General features: G+C 41.5%; 1 protein-coding gene across 7 annotated transcripts in view; it reads left to right on the top strand.

Moving 5' to 3' along the window:
- Positions 1 to 14,314, top strand: part of CLIP1 (CAP-Gly domain containing linker protein 1) — a 62,355-nt gene that overhangs the window by 34,893 nt on the left and 13,148 nt on the right. For 3 of the 7 annotated variants that reach the window (XM_041410132.1, XM_041410133.1, XM_041410135.1), the window contains 11 exons: positions 574 to 678; positions 1,979 to 2,923; positions 4,060 to 4,176; positions 5,079 to 5,136; positions 5,369 to 5,452; positions 6,059 to 6,215; positions 6,791 to 6,956; positions 7,046 to 7,261; positions 8,270 to 10,501; positions 11,632 to 11,769; positions 12,790 to 12,896. In XM_041410132.1, coding sequence (XP_041266066.1) covers positions 574 to 678; positions 1,979 to 2,923; positions 4,060 to 4,176; positions 5,079 to 5,136; positions 5,369 to 5,452; positions 6,059 to 6,215; positions 6,791 to 6,956; positions 7,046 to 7,261; positions 8,270 to 10,501; positions 11,632 to 11,769; positions 12,790 to 12,896 — 4,325 coding nt within the window. The remainder of the gene's footprint in view (positions 1 to 573; positions 679 to 1,978; positions 2,924 to 4,059; positions 4,177 to 5,078; positions 5,137 to 5,368; positions 5,453 to 6,058; positions 6,216 to 6,790; positions 6,957 to 7,045; positions 7,262 to 8,269; positions 10,502 to 11,631; positions 11,770 to 12,789; positions 12,897 to 14,314) is intronic. The other 4 variants (XM_041410137.1, XM_041410136.1, XM_041410138.1 and 1 more) reach the window with 3 other exon arrangements.

The raw sequence follows: 14,314 nt of genomic DNA, 5'->3' as shown, positions 1-14,314 counted from the left end.
GCATTTTTATGGCTGAGACTTAGAGACAGCTACTGTCAAAAAAAAAGAAAGTTAAAGTTTTGATTTGTCACATCAGCTTCAGTGGAGAATTTTTGTCCCCTTGTTAATAAATAATATTTTAATAAAATCAGCCAAAGACATTAAAGGAAAAAGGTTGTGGGGTGACAAGGAAAGGGACTTACCATCCTGTTAGAACAGGAAGAGATATGTATGCACATATATATATATATTTTTGACATAACTATTCTAATTTGTGCTGAAAACTTCATGTACTGATAAATAACTTCTACTCAGCTGCATGAAACTTTTTTTGTTCCCGTTTCTCCGTTTGCTGTTCATTTATTTATTTATTTATTTTACACATTTGATTTCATTTTTACACGCCCATCCATTCACACCTTCAGCCCATCCTCCTCATCCATAGCATTTTCCTGTCCATTTTTCCCCCCTTGCATCCTCTCTGCTCACCTGTTAGAAGGCTCTGGCAGCACGGCCTGCATGTGGCTCCTCCTCTTGTGCTGGCATGTGATGGTGGCACCGTTGTGTTCTCTTCCTCTCCCTCTCCACTAACAGACGCAGACCAAACTGGAGCATGCCCGCATTAAGGAGCTTGAACAGAGCCTGCTCTTTGAAAAGACCAAAGCTGACAAACTCCAGAGGGAGTTAGAAGACACTAGGGTAATGGTTTTCCCTGTTTGAATAACGAGCCTGATCTGTGTTGTGGAAGATTTCTGATGGCACAATGCCGGGGGTGACACGTGCTGGAACAGGTCCTTGCTCCTGCCGTAGCCAGAGCTGGAAAACTGTAAAAAATTAGGATTAATTTTGAGCTTCCATGGGGTGTGTGTGTGTGCCTGGACATGTGACTCGTTGAAGAACTCAGGTAAGATGTCTTCACACTGCAAAAGTAATCCTTGGATCCAAAAGTAGCAAGATGGGATCGTGAGTTGACAGAAAGGAACATTCAGTAGCTCACTTCAAAAATTAGCAGAGTTCATTAAACCCACAATACCTAAGACTGAACACACCAATCCTTTTAACACAAACTGATTATTTGGGGCTTGGTTTCTGAGCTCTTCAGTAGCTGCTGCACCACTTGTTTTGCTAAATCATGGTTTGCAGTGGCTCTTTAGCTCTTTTTTTCCCACCAATGATATAATCTTTTAATGGATATCCCAGTAATTAGTAATACTGCTGCCTGTCAGAATATTACTGACATGCTTGGTACCAAGTCAGAAGTTCAGTAGATGTCAATTCTTAAAGAGAAATAGATATATACACACACACACATATATTCATGCTCACACGTGGGGATTTTCTAGAAGGTCAGGTGGGATGAGTAAAAAAACCCAGCATGAATATAAAACCAACAATTCAATGTATAATAAGTACTTTTAAAGGGCAACTGTGGGTAAGTAATATCTTTTCCAGGAGGTCAAAGCAGTAACTTCCCAATTAGAATTAATTCTGGGAGCTTTGCTGTAGCAAAAACTGCTCCAACAGTCAGTGAAAGCTCAGATAGTGTCAGGACACTTTTTCAGAGAGAATGGAGCAGGTATAGAAGGGATTTCAGAGGATTTATCAGTTCAAAATGTGTTTGTCATTTCCTGACAGTCTTATAGCTGGTGTGAGATGAATTTGGAAGGAATTATTTCAACAAAGACCTCAAGGTTCTCCATTTTTTTCCAGTCTGCCTTAAAATGGTTCTGAGGAACACTTTGTTAATCATTGATAATACCCATCAGGGTGGTTTGTAAATTTTTTAGCAAGTTATTTCTAGATACTAGCAGAAGAACAAATTTTAGCAAATTCTATGTTTATAGACAATATAAGATGTTTGTCATGTGAACTGTGGACATTTTTCCCTTTTTGAAGCGATTTGCAACACTTGGTGGAAGCTTTTCAGCAAGGCCTGAATGTCTTTGTGTAAAATGTATCTTTTATAATTCTTCTTTTCTTAAAATGCTGTTGATCATAGGTGGCCACAGTGTCAGAAAAGTCCCGGATCATGGAGCTGGAGAGGGACCTGGCACTGAGGGTGAAGGAAGTGGCTGAGCTCCGAGGGAGGCTGGATTCCAGCAAACACATCGACGATGTGGACACTTCTCTCTCCTTGCTACAAGAAATCAGTTCTTTGCAAGAAAAAATGGCAGCAGCTGGCAAAGAACATCAGAACGAGATGAACTCGCTGAAAGAGAAGTTTGGCCTTAGTGAGGAAGCCTTGCAGAAAGAGATCAAGTCCCTTTCAGCTTCAAATGAGAGAATGGCAAAGGAAAATGAATCCTTGAAAACCAAACTTGACCACGCCAACAAGGAGAATTCCGATGTGATTGAGCTGTGGAAGTCTAAGCTGGAATCTGCAATTGCCTCCCATCAGCAAGCAATGGAAGAGCTGAAAGTTTCTTTCAGCAAAGGTGTTGGGGCTCAGACAGCAGAATTCGCTGAGTTGAAGACTCAGATTGAGAAGATGAAATTAGACTATGAGAATAAAATGGCAAATCTAAAAGTGAAGCAGGAAAATGAGAGATCTCATCACTTGAAAGAAATCGAGTCACTGAAAGCAAAACTGGTGGCAGTCACGGAGGAGAAAGAGCAAAACCTGGAAAGCCTGAAGACCAAACTGGAAAGTGTGGAAGATCAGCACCTAGTAGAAATGGAAGACACTTTAAACAAATTGCAGGAAGCTGAGATAAAGGTAAAGGAGCTAGAGGTACTGCAAGCCAAGTACAATGAACAAACCAAAGTTATTGATAGTCTTACACCACAGATCAAAGCTGCTGAAGAAAAGCTTTTGGACCTTGCTGCACTTGAGAAAGCCAATTCTGAAGGTAAATTGGAAATCGAGAAACTTAGCAAGCAGCTTGAGGCAGCTGAGAAACAAATTCAGACTTTAGAGACTGAAAAGGGTGATGGAATTAGCCAGGTTTGTATCAACATCCATCCTTTTAGTTTTCTTTTGCTTTTATTTTACATTTGTACCCTTTTAATCTGCTATAGGAAATACATCACAGAAAAAACGAGTTTTACTGAATGTGTGTCTTGGGACCATCTGAGGAGGTTTAGAGGAGCAGTAACTGGGTTGTGTCTCAACAGCTTTCTGCTGCTCCACCTGCACCAATAAGCAAAAAATTCCTTCTGCACTTCCTTGCTGCAGATTTGGGCATGTCTGTGCTGAAATCTTCCAGTTATGGAAAAGTTTCTTTGTTGGCTTGTTTGGGAGAAGGGTCCACACACCCTAAGGCTTAAAAACCTATGGGGATAGACAAGGGGACTTGGGACTCAGTGGGGAAACATTTCCTCCATTACCTTTCCACTCCTCTAACAAGATGATGGAAGAGGAGGCTTTTAAAACAAAACAAAGAAAATCCTGGTGGAACTTTACTTTAAGCCCAGGCTCTGCAGGGATGTTTGACAGCACTGTGGAACCACAGACTGCAACTTGGTGCAGGATTTTTCTTGGGTTTGGGTGAAAAACCTCTGTAAAGCTGATGGCAGTGAAGAGGAGTGGGAAAATAACTGGAAAAAGCTTTCCTAAACTCTTCACAGGTGGTTCCAAGATAACAAATTTTTATCTTTGGTTCTCTTTTTTGAGGGCACACTGGGTTTCTGCACTACTCCTGGGTGTGGTACAGGGATTCCCTCCCTCTGTGTGTATTGATCTGATCACCAATACTGGAGCACAAATCAATCAGTTCAAATAATGAAAACAATAAAGAACCAAAAGTACTGATTGAACTAATGCTGAAACTTTGAAATTGTGAGTGTATTCAAAAATGTCTGCCATTAAATAATGTATTCACAATTAATGCCAAAAGAACTAAATTTTAATTATTTGAAATCTGTTCCAAGATTAAATTAATGCTGTGATGTATATAGTCATCAGTGAAAATCAGCTTCACTCAGTTAACCCATCATGGTTTTTTATTATTTTTTTTAATTTTTCATCTTAGAGTGATTTTAAAATATTATAGTTATTTCTTTCAGATTCACCTTTTAATTTTCCTAATTTTTCATTCATGTTTGTCATTTTATTTTACTCCATTTCATCACCTTTGTTAGGCCAGTAATCTGGCCAAAGAACTGCAGGGCAAAGAGCAAAAGCTTCTTGACTTTGAGAAAAACTTGAGTGCAGTAAATCAAGTTAAAGATTCTTTGGAAAAGGAACTTCAAGTTTTGGTGAGTAATACCCCAAAATTTTGACTTTACTCTTTGGATTTTGGGATTCATGGTGAGAGTGTAATGGAAGTCTGTGGATCAGCTCTGAGCAAAGCCTTCCAAAGTTGTTTTACTCATGGAAAAAATGGGAACGGTTCATGGCTAATGGGATCTGTCTCAGAATAAAAAGAGCATTTCACCTCAGTCCTGTGTTATCAGGTGTTTTGTCTAAATAGAACTCATCTATTTATGGATTGCAGATAAAATTAAACCAAATCAAAAGCAGCAGCAGTTTAAATTTAGACTGCTCATTAAGGAACACTTAATGGCCCTTTATTGTAGCTGTTGTGCCAATTAATGCTTGCTGCACGCTTCTTATAAATGGCTTTAAAAGCCATTTCTCATTTACATAAATTTCCAAATACTGTGTTGTTGGGTGGGGTTTCCCTGAGGAACTACACTGGCATTAGTGACAAAACAATGGGATTTGTGGTCTTTCCGTGGCCAATGGGAAACATTCAAACTTGGTGGAAGAGCCTCACTTTCTTCCTGAAAATCCTCCCTTTTCTTCATTGCCTGGCATCAATCCCTGCTGGTAAAACTGGAGAGCACTGGTAGGAGATGGCTCACAGGCTGCAGGTGTCCCCTGTGCAGCCTGGGAGCAGCAGGGATAGAAACCCCAAATTCTGGTTTCCCACCCTGGAATCTGTGGCAGCTGATGGAGGAGTTGCTTTAAATGTTGAGGGACTTGCAGGCAAGGCAAGGGAAGATCTGTGCTGAGCTGTAAGTCAAAAACTTGAGATCTCTTTATGATAGGAGCAAAGACTGTTCTATTTGTACATGGAAAATACCTAATACAAATTGAGTGGTTGAATTGTACTGTTACTACCAAGCCTTACCTTAAGTTTTTATCAATTTTTCAGAAAGAAAAATTTACTAGTGCAGCTGATGAAGCAGAGAATGTTCAACAAGCTATGCAAGGTATGTGCTGCTAAAATAAACAGAGAACTAAAAAGCTGCAGAAATTAAATGCCAACAAAATGGCTTTTTTAAACACTTTCAAGCTCATAGCTGATGTCACAGCAGTTTCAGGGGCTGTGGAAATGACAGGATAATTTGTAGCCTCTCTGAAGTGTAACATACCTTGCAAGTAGGTAGAATTGTCTGCATTTAAGTAGTTACTAACTTTGTTTTTCAAATTTTACTTGCCTAGAAACGGTGAAGAAGCTGAACCAAAAAGAAGAGCAGTTTGCACTCATGTCTTCAGAACTGGAGCAGCTCAAGTCTAGTTTGACTGGTAAGGAAGGGATGATATGGAATGTTCTGGAAATGCATCAGCTTTGTGCTCTGGTCTGGCTCGTGTAGGAGGCTTTGCTGTGCCTTTTATCTCTTTACATCTCTGTAAAACCAGTGCTGAGGATTTGTGCCCTGGAGCAAGCCTTGCCTGGTGGTGCCACAGAAGTGATCCCAAGGCTGCCCTTGCCCCTGGCAGTGCCTGCCCTGCCCTGAGGCATTTTTTCACTGGAGCTCCGTGTTGCCTTCCTTGTTCATTTTCTGCTGCTCTGCTGAGCAGCTGATGAGTGCTTTCACCTGCAAGACCTGCAGCTCTCTTCCTCCATTGCTTCCTTCCCCTCTGAGACAGCAGAACTTGTACCAACATCTCATGGCCTGAAGTGAATCAATTCTGAAACAAAGGGCTCATGACCAGCTGCTCTTTCCTGAAGAGTCCTTAACATTCTGCTGCAGTTACCAGTTCAATCAATCATCATCTTTCATTTTAAAGGGTTGATCTGTGAGGTCTGGAGCATCAGTATTGCTGGTTTTAGTTCTTTACAGTTCTGTAGCTGTTCTTTGCATGCCCTTCCTCTAAAATTTACAGCTTAACCACCTTTGTTTTGCTCAGAGATGGAGAGGAAGCTGAGGGAGAGAGAAGAGAGGGAGCAGCAGCTGATAGAAGCAAAAGCCAAACTTGAAAATGACATTGCAGAGATCATGAAGTCATCAGGAGACAGCTCTGCCCAGCTCACAAGAATGAACGATGAGCTGAGATTAAAAGAAAGGTATTTCATCACTGTCAGAGCATTGTCACATCAGATCTCCACTCCCACACTCCCAGCTTCTCATTTTATTTTTCTGTAAATATCTGAACAAGATGCTCCTGGGTGTCACATTGGTATGACAAGTGAGCTTATTCTAGCAAACTAAATCAATCAAAACAGTCTCCTGGGAGTGATTTGAAGAGCATCCAACACTGATCATTCCAAAATTCTTACATAACTTTCTTCTTATTGCTCACAGTAAATGACCTCTTGAATAATCCAGACTGGTTTGTGATTGTGCTTCATGATTATTTGATTACCTGATAAACTCAGTTCATTTAGATATATAAAAGGCTTGGGTCACATTTTTGTGAGAGAAAATGTGGGGGTTTTTCCCAAATAAAAATTGTATGTACAATACTGGGGGCAATGTAACTTGATCTTCCCTGTTTTGCAGAAGTCTATATGTTAAACAATGAAATCTCTTTCTAAATGCTTGGTCAGAATATAGAACTTCAGCACAATCTTAGCTCTTTCATCTCTGTGCTTGTGGTGCTGTCAGCAAAAAGTGATGTTCTTTCATTTGGTCTTTCCAGGCAGTTGGAGCAAATACAGCTCGAGCTTACAAAAGCAAATGAAAAGGCTGCTCAGCTTGAGGAAAACGTGGAGCAGACAACACAGAAAGCTGAGCAGAGTCAGCAGGAAACTCTCAAGATTCATCAAGCAGAACTGAAAACTCTGCAGGATCATTTAACAGACATGGTAAGAACAATTTTAAAAGCACTAAAACTGTGCAGAAGAATGGTCCCCCTGCTGCTTGAACTGTGTTTTACTGTCTTACCTTCCACCAGAAAAAGCAGATTGAGAGCAGCCAACATCAGTACAAAGATCTTCAGGCAAAGCATGAAAAAGAAATGTCCGAGCTGGTGGCTAAACACGATGCAGATATCCAAGGGTTTAAGCAGAACCTGCTGGATGCAGAGGAGGCACTGAAAAGTGCCCAGAGGAAAAACAGCGAGCTGGAGGCACAGGCTGAGGAGCTGCAGAAACAAGCAGAGCAGGCCAGAGTAAGTGGCTTTTGTCACTCTGCAAGTGACTTAAAGTTGAAATTTTTTGTCTCAGTGACTTGTTTTCTCTCTGCTTCAACCTTTCATAGCCAGATTTTTGTAACTTTTCTGTTTTGAACTTTCCCAGGGTATGTGGATGTGTGTTAGGGAGGAGAAGCCTACAGGACAAACTGGTTGTTAGTTCTTCTCTCAGTTACACAAGAGTTGATGAGATACAGTTCTTTGATATCAGTTAACATTTTGTGTTCCATAGATCTGGCTCAGCACAGCCAGTTGGAGCCAGATGTCATTCCCTGGTTTTTTAGATGCTTGGATTTTAAGCTGCATTGTGAACTACTTCATTTAGAAGTGCTACACACCTTTTATTTTGTAGTATGATATGCAGCTATTCAGTGTGTAGCTTGACTTTAGCAATTTTATTTTTTCCTCCTGTTTCTTTGACTTTACTGCTTGCTTTTATCCCTCAGCAATCATTTGCTATAATCTTTGCTGTATGATTTAGCAAATTATTTTGTGTATAAATTGACACACAATATTGACAGCACTGATGTGATATTTTGAATTAAAGGGATAATGACAACATATTTTAGAGAAATTCATGAGGAGGTGAAACTGAGGATTGGAAGTCAGTTTCTAGTAGAACTCCTTGCATTTTAATTCACTTGAAGTCTCATGAAATCATTTTGTGGCTCTTCTTTTGAGTAATTTACAGTCAGTCAATTTATTGAGAGTACTTTTAAAAATGACATGAAATTTTGGATAGAGGAACCTTTAAACCATGGGTTTTAAAATATTATTTAGCCACTCAAAACTTCTTGTGGATGATACATGTTCTGTAATGTAACAGGGGTGTCTGTCAGCAGTTGAGTTCAAACAGGCACTGTGTGTCATTGTATACACTTTTAAAAACTTAAATTACAGTTGCTCTATTTGCCCTTAAAGCACATTTCTCATTCATCTGCTTGACTTGATTTTTGTTTTCCCTTCTCCCCGACTTTATTTCTTTAGTCCTTAAGCTCTGAGGTAGCCTCATCCAGAAAAGAAATCGAACAGATGTCAGACAAGATGAGGGCTTTGATATCAGAAAAAGAGACTTTGGCACAGGAGGGAAATACTTTAAAATTAGAGAGAGGTCCCTTGTTATCAAAACTTAAAGAATTGGAATCAAAGATTTTGTTAATGCAACAAGACCAAGAAGAACTGAAGGCAGAAAATAAAAGAATCCTAAAGCAGAAGGAAGAAGCTGAGGCCAAAAGCCAGCAGGAGAGCACAGAAAAGGGAGCACTGGTTTCTGAGAAAAGCAAATTACTCTCTGAACTTGAGGCAGTGCAGGCAGAGCTGCTGAAGGCAGCTCAGGAAAATGAGGCTCTCCAGTCCTTGGAGTTAACCTTGTTCCAAAAGCTGGAGGAACTTCAGGCCAGCAAAGAGGCCATGGATGTGGCGTATCAGAAGCATGTCAAAGAATGGGAAGAGCTGGAGAGTTATCAGAAGAGACTTTTGGAAGAGAAAGATGCAGTTCTAAAAGGCAAAGATGATGTTATCCAGAAGCTGGGAAGTTCTTGTGAGGCCCTGGTCAGAGACCAAAGGGAGCTCCAGCAACAAGTGTCAGCTCTGGCTGCAGAGAGAGTTTCAGCCCTAGGGGAGCTCTTGGCTCTTCAAGACAGACACAAAGCCCTGGAAGAGGAGCTGGGCAGGGTCTCACTGGACCGGCAGGAAGAGAAGGAGATGCTCCTCAAAGGCACAGAAAAGCTACAAGTGAGTTTAGACAAGGCAGTCAGTGAAAACCAAGTGTTAAAAGCGAGAGAAGAGGAGCTGCAAACCCAGCTGACCAAAGCGATGAAAGACACCAAGGAGCTGCAGAATTCCCTTGACAACCTCACTTGTCTCCTTGAGGAGATGAAAGCCTCAAGAGACACACTCACTTCTGAATGTAATCAGTTACATCAAGAGAAAGAGGCTCTTTCCTCATCAGAACAAAGGCTTTTGGCTGAAAGGGAGAAACTCCTCAATGAAAATAAGGCAACTGCTGAGGAGCTTGTGAAGGCCTCGGCACAAGCTGAGCTTTGTGAGAGAATCTGCACTGAGAAAATGAGCAAGCTGACCTTGGAGAAGGAATCTGTCCTTCAGAAGTTGTTGCAGTTTGAAAAGCACAATGAAGGTCTTCTCCAAGAGAGGAAGGAACTGGAGACAAAATACTTGGAGCTTCTTGATGAAAACAGGTCTTGTGCAAAGGCAGTTTCTGATCTGAAGAGAGAACGTGAGCTGGACCTCTCATCCAGGAATGCTCTGGCTGAAGAGAATGCCACACTCCGAAATTCCATTGAAGCCCTGAAGGGAGAACTCAGTAAGAAGACTGTAGAAAATCAGGAGTTAATGGCCAGTAAATGTGACCTTTCCAGTCTTCTGAAGGAGGCCCAGGATGCCAAAAGAGCATTAGAAGGTGAGCTGGCTGTTGCATCACACACCGAGCAGGTCCTGTCATCTTCCTTGAACACCTGCTCCTTTGCCAGGGAAATGCTGACCAGGGAGAGGGATGAGCTGCAGGATGAGTGTCAGAAATTAAACAGAGAGGTTGCTCTTGTGAAAGAATCCTTAACCTTGGAAAAGGAAGCTCAAAAACTGCACGAGAAATCATTTCTGTTGGGACGTACAGAACTTCAAAGGAACATCTGCTGCTTGGAGAAGGAGCTAGAAGAGCTGAGAGAGAAAAATAAAGTTCTGGCTGAGAAAACACTTTTCAACGAGGAGAAAGAAAAATGTGAAATGAAACTGGTGGAAATAATGAGAGAGGAACAAGTCATCTGTGCAGAGAAAGAGCATGTCACTGCCAACATGAAGAGACTGAAGAGTGACTTTGCTTCATTGTCCAAAACAGCAGCAGAGTTCCGGGGCTTGCACAGCGGCATCGCCAGGAAGATGGATGTGCTTGAACACGAGATGGAGCTGATGGAGAAGGAGGGAATTGAGTACCTTCAGGACCTGGACAGCCTGAGGAATGAGCAGAAAAACCTGCTCATCAGTCAGGAGGGACTAGTGAAGGAGAAGGGGATATTCTTCCAGGATTATTACAGACTGTGTGAGGAGGTTAAACGTTTAGAACAAACTAACAGTGATCTCTCAGGCAAATTGTTGGAGTCTCAGGGCCAAAATCAGATGCTGCAGGAGCAAATGAACAATCTGATTTTGAAAGTAAAAGAATTTGAGACTCTCCAGGCCCAAGCAGTAGTACAGAAACCAGAGGTATTGAATTCATAGTTAAGTCAAGTCTGAGACTGGTTCTACTAATGCTGAGCACTAACCCCTGGTGTCCTCTCTGCACTTCTCTGCACACTCAGCACTTCATAGCACACTGCAGTTTGGGCTCTCAGTGTGGTACTTGGGGGTTGTTGCAAGTTGCAACTGTGAGTCTAAAAGACACTTTTTAAAAAAATATTTTTAACTACAAAAGCCTCTGTTGTTGCTGAATGTTGCAAGAAAACAACATAAACTGTGAATAAAAGGAAGTTGTGTTCCCTGAATCTGGGAGGAGACATTGAGCAGCTCCTTCTGGTGAAGGACTCTGCAGCATAAAATTTAAAGTAGTAATAGATAAGGTTTTAAATTGGATCTTTGTGTAATTTTATGTGCAATTACAGCAAACTACCAATCTGAGTTACTCCAAAAATATGAAAGAATGTGCTGCTTCTGTAAACGTAATTTGATAAAAGCAGTGTGAGAGAAAGGGAAAATGTTGACAATTCTGGTTTTCTTTTTATTCACAGAAGTGTTTTGTATTCACCACCAACAAATTTTTTTATAAAATACTTTGATTTTCAGTTTGTGTGGCTTGAAGCCCAGAAAATCACATTGAATTGGAAAATTGGAATCAGGAGATTCTATAGATGACACCTGCCTAAGTATTTTAATATCATTGTGAAGTATTTCCTTTATGAAGCCATAATGAACAACACTGAAATAATGCAATAATTGGCTTTATCTCTAATTCCATTATTTTTCAAATATTTGAGGGTTTGTAATTCCATATTTCTGAAAATATACCTGTTGGAAGTGAATATCTGTTGAATTACTACTGCCTAAAGAGGTGAGAGTTCTGAGAGCAATCACAGTGGTGGTAATGAAAAATCCAGGAATTAAAATTCCTCAGTGGTGACATGAGCATGGGGTTATAATCTGTTTCTGCATGGAACTGAATCTTCAGTTCATTTTATACTTTATGCAGCTCCAAAATGCAAATCAATTCCTAGTTTAGTCCTTACTTACCTGGGAAGCAGCTGACAAACCACGGAGCTGTGCATAAAGTATTGATCTTTTGCTGTCAGAGTTCCTGTTGGGAATAACTGGTTTTTTTCCCCATCTCCCTTTATATCCAGGTGGCCAAACTGGCAGAAGATGTTTTCCAGGCAGTGGAGCAGGTGACCAAGGAGAAGGATGCCATTCACAAAGAGAAGATTGAAACTTTGGCCTCTTTGGAGAACTCGAGACAGACAAACCAGAAGCTGCAGAATGAAGTAATCACATTAAATGCTTTTCTGTGAAAAGTTTTGCCTGGTTTGTGAGAGCAACTGTTGAATTATAGAGAATTGAAATAGGCAGGAGAGGATTCTGTCATTTTCCCACTGTGAAAAATTACTGGATGAGCACAGAGTGATGGAAAATGCACATGGTTTTCTGATTATTTTGTATTTTGCCAGTCCAAGGTGCAGCAGTTCCCGTTGGGATATGTGTCCTGTCTGTGGCTTCCCACCATTCTGTGCTGCTCCAGGGCCTGAGGAAGGGGAGGATGCCCTCACCCTTTGGTGTTCTGCAGTCCCAGAGCACTGGCAGTGAGCAGCTGGGGGCGATTCCCAGCGGGAATTAGAGCTGGTGACGTTCATGTGGGAGGGTTCCCTTCCTGGATTAAAAAAATCCACAGGGTCCTGCAATGCCATGAGAATGGCTGCAGATTATCTGTTATGTAATAAATACACTCTGTGGTGCATGAAAACAAATCAGCTCCATGACCTGCTGGTGTTTCTGTGGGGACACGAGCTCAGGAGATCCATCCCATGGATTTGTCCCATGCAGCAAGAGCTCTGCGAGGAATTCATTTCCTGGGGGTGCAGGCACAGCATTCAGCCCTCCTGACCCTCAGAAAATAAGGTATGGAAAAGCAGAATTCATGAGTTATCTTAGAGGAATAAAGATCAAGGGGACAGCTGGTTTTAGCAACAAGCTCTGCATTTGAAAAACAAATAATGCTCTGAGTGCTGCAGCAGTTAATGGAGGTGCTTTGGGCTTTACCTTGGGGTGTTGACACCACATTCCTGGAAACTGCTCTCCAGTGGGCTTGGAATTCTTCGTGCTGCTCTGTTTGAATGCAGAAGGTCTCATAACATCTGTTGTTGGACAAACACATCAGTCCAGACAGGCTGGGTTAATTTAGGGGCTAAAGAGAGAAAATGGAAGAGCTCAAGCCCCCATTTGGTGAGGGCTGTTTGCCGAGAACTGTGGTTTCATTGGTGTAATGAGGGTTTTTTTTCCTCTTTAAGTTGGACATGCTTAAACAAAACAACCTGAAAAATGAAGAGGAACTTAATAAATCAAAAGAGCTTCTAAATCTGGAGAACAAGAAAGTGGAAGAACTTAAAAAAGAATTGTAAGTATTTCACTGTTAAATCTATTAATTTTTGTGGGTACATTTACCCTTTTTTAATTGTCTTTCAGTAACTTTCTGGTATTCTGACTTATAAAGCAGATATTGGGTCAAAATTCTTTGCCATGTGCAAAACTTGACATGAGAATGTTGCTACTAAATTGCTGAAGGGAATTAAAGCAAATGCTTGGAGAACAGTTTGAAATAATGTTTGTTGGAGGGTTCTGCTACCCAAGGGCACGAGATAATATTAAAATCTTTATTAGAAAAAAAATTCTGATTTAGTTACAAGTACACTTGGAGTTTTAAGTGGCTTCATTCACAGAAACTTGACTCTGGTTTTATTTTTCATCGATGGCTTTATGAAGTTTATTTCTGTGGCCCCGTTGTGTATTTATTTCCTAAATGGTGTAAACCAAATGGGATATAAAACTCGAGTTAATTGTTCATTATTTGAGCTGCTTCATTGAAAACCAACATTTGACATACTGCAGGCTCACGATGTGTAACACTGGCCACAAACAAATGGACTGAAAGCAATTGAAATCATGAAATTTGCCCTGTGGAATCTCAGTGCAGCAAAGCTGCTGCTGTGCCACAGGGAATAAAGATCCCAGCTCTTGCTGCCCTGCAGGGGCTGCACATCCCCAGCTCTCAGAGGTGTGGTGCATTCAATCACAAACCACTTTCCACCTGTGCTCCCAGAGGAGTTTCTTGGCTCATGGAGGGAGAGCTGGAATCTCGCTGACAACTTAAGAGCAGCTTTGACTAATTATTATTATTGTAGTTCCATTTGTCATTTTGTGACAGCTCTGTGGTGACACCAGGGCACAGGGGCCACCAGCTCACAGAGTTCAGTGTCTGGCTGTGACTTTGGAAAACCTGGGGCCTTGCACAGACCCCTTTGAGGAAGGCAGGATTTCTTTCCAGGAGCAATTCCTGCCCGAGTGCTTGTGGGAAATGACACATTAAATGACTGCTGGTTGCTCTAATGCTGGAACAGCAAGGGAGACTGATATTGTGGAAAGGCAGCAGATATTGGGCTGTAATTTGCCAGGCAGGAATTATTTGTAGGAGATGCTGCCTTGAAAATCTCCAGCACCACCAGGTGTTGCCAGGACCCTGATCACTCTGAGGGGGTCAGTTCTGTTATTTCTTAGATTGAATGTGCCTCTGACCATCAGAGCTGAGACCTTGGGGAGAGAATGAAGCTTGTCTAGTTTTTAATTGATCTTTGCTAGTTGTTTTGTGTGTTGGCCTGCTTTAATTACAGTAAGAATTAGCTTGGTGGCAGGGATTGCTGAGCAGCAGGGTGTGGGCAGAGAGCACAGCTCAGGGGGAGCTGTGTCAGGGAGGGAGCAGAGGGAATGTGGTGCTTTGGGAGCAGGGGATGTGACAGGGACAGGGTGTCCTTTGGAGAA

This window comes from Onychostruthus taczanowskii, unplaced genomic scaffold (assembly GCF_017590055.1).
Source record: "Onychostruthus taczanowskii isolate IOZ18803 unplaced genomic scaffold, ASM1759005v1 scaffold32, whole genome shotgun sequence".
Lineage (NCBI taxonomy): Eukaryota > Metazoa > Chordata > Aves > Passeriformes > Passeridae > Onychostruthus > Onychostruthus taczanowskii.
The sequence above is the reverse complement of the archived record's forward strand: the minus strand, read 5'-3'. Positions and strand labels throughout refer to the sequence as shown.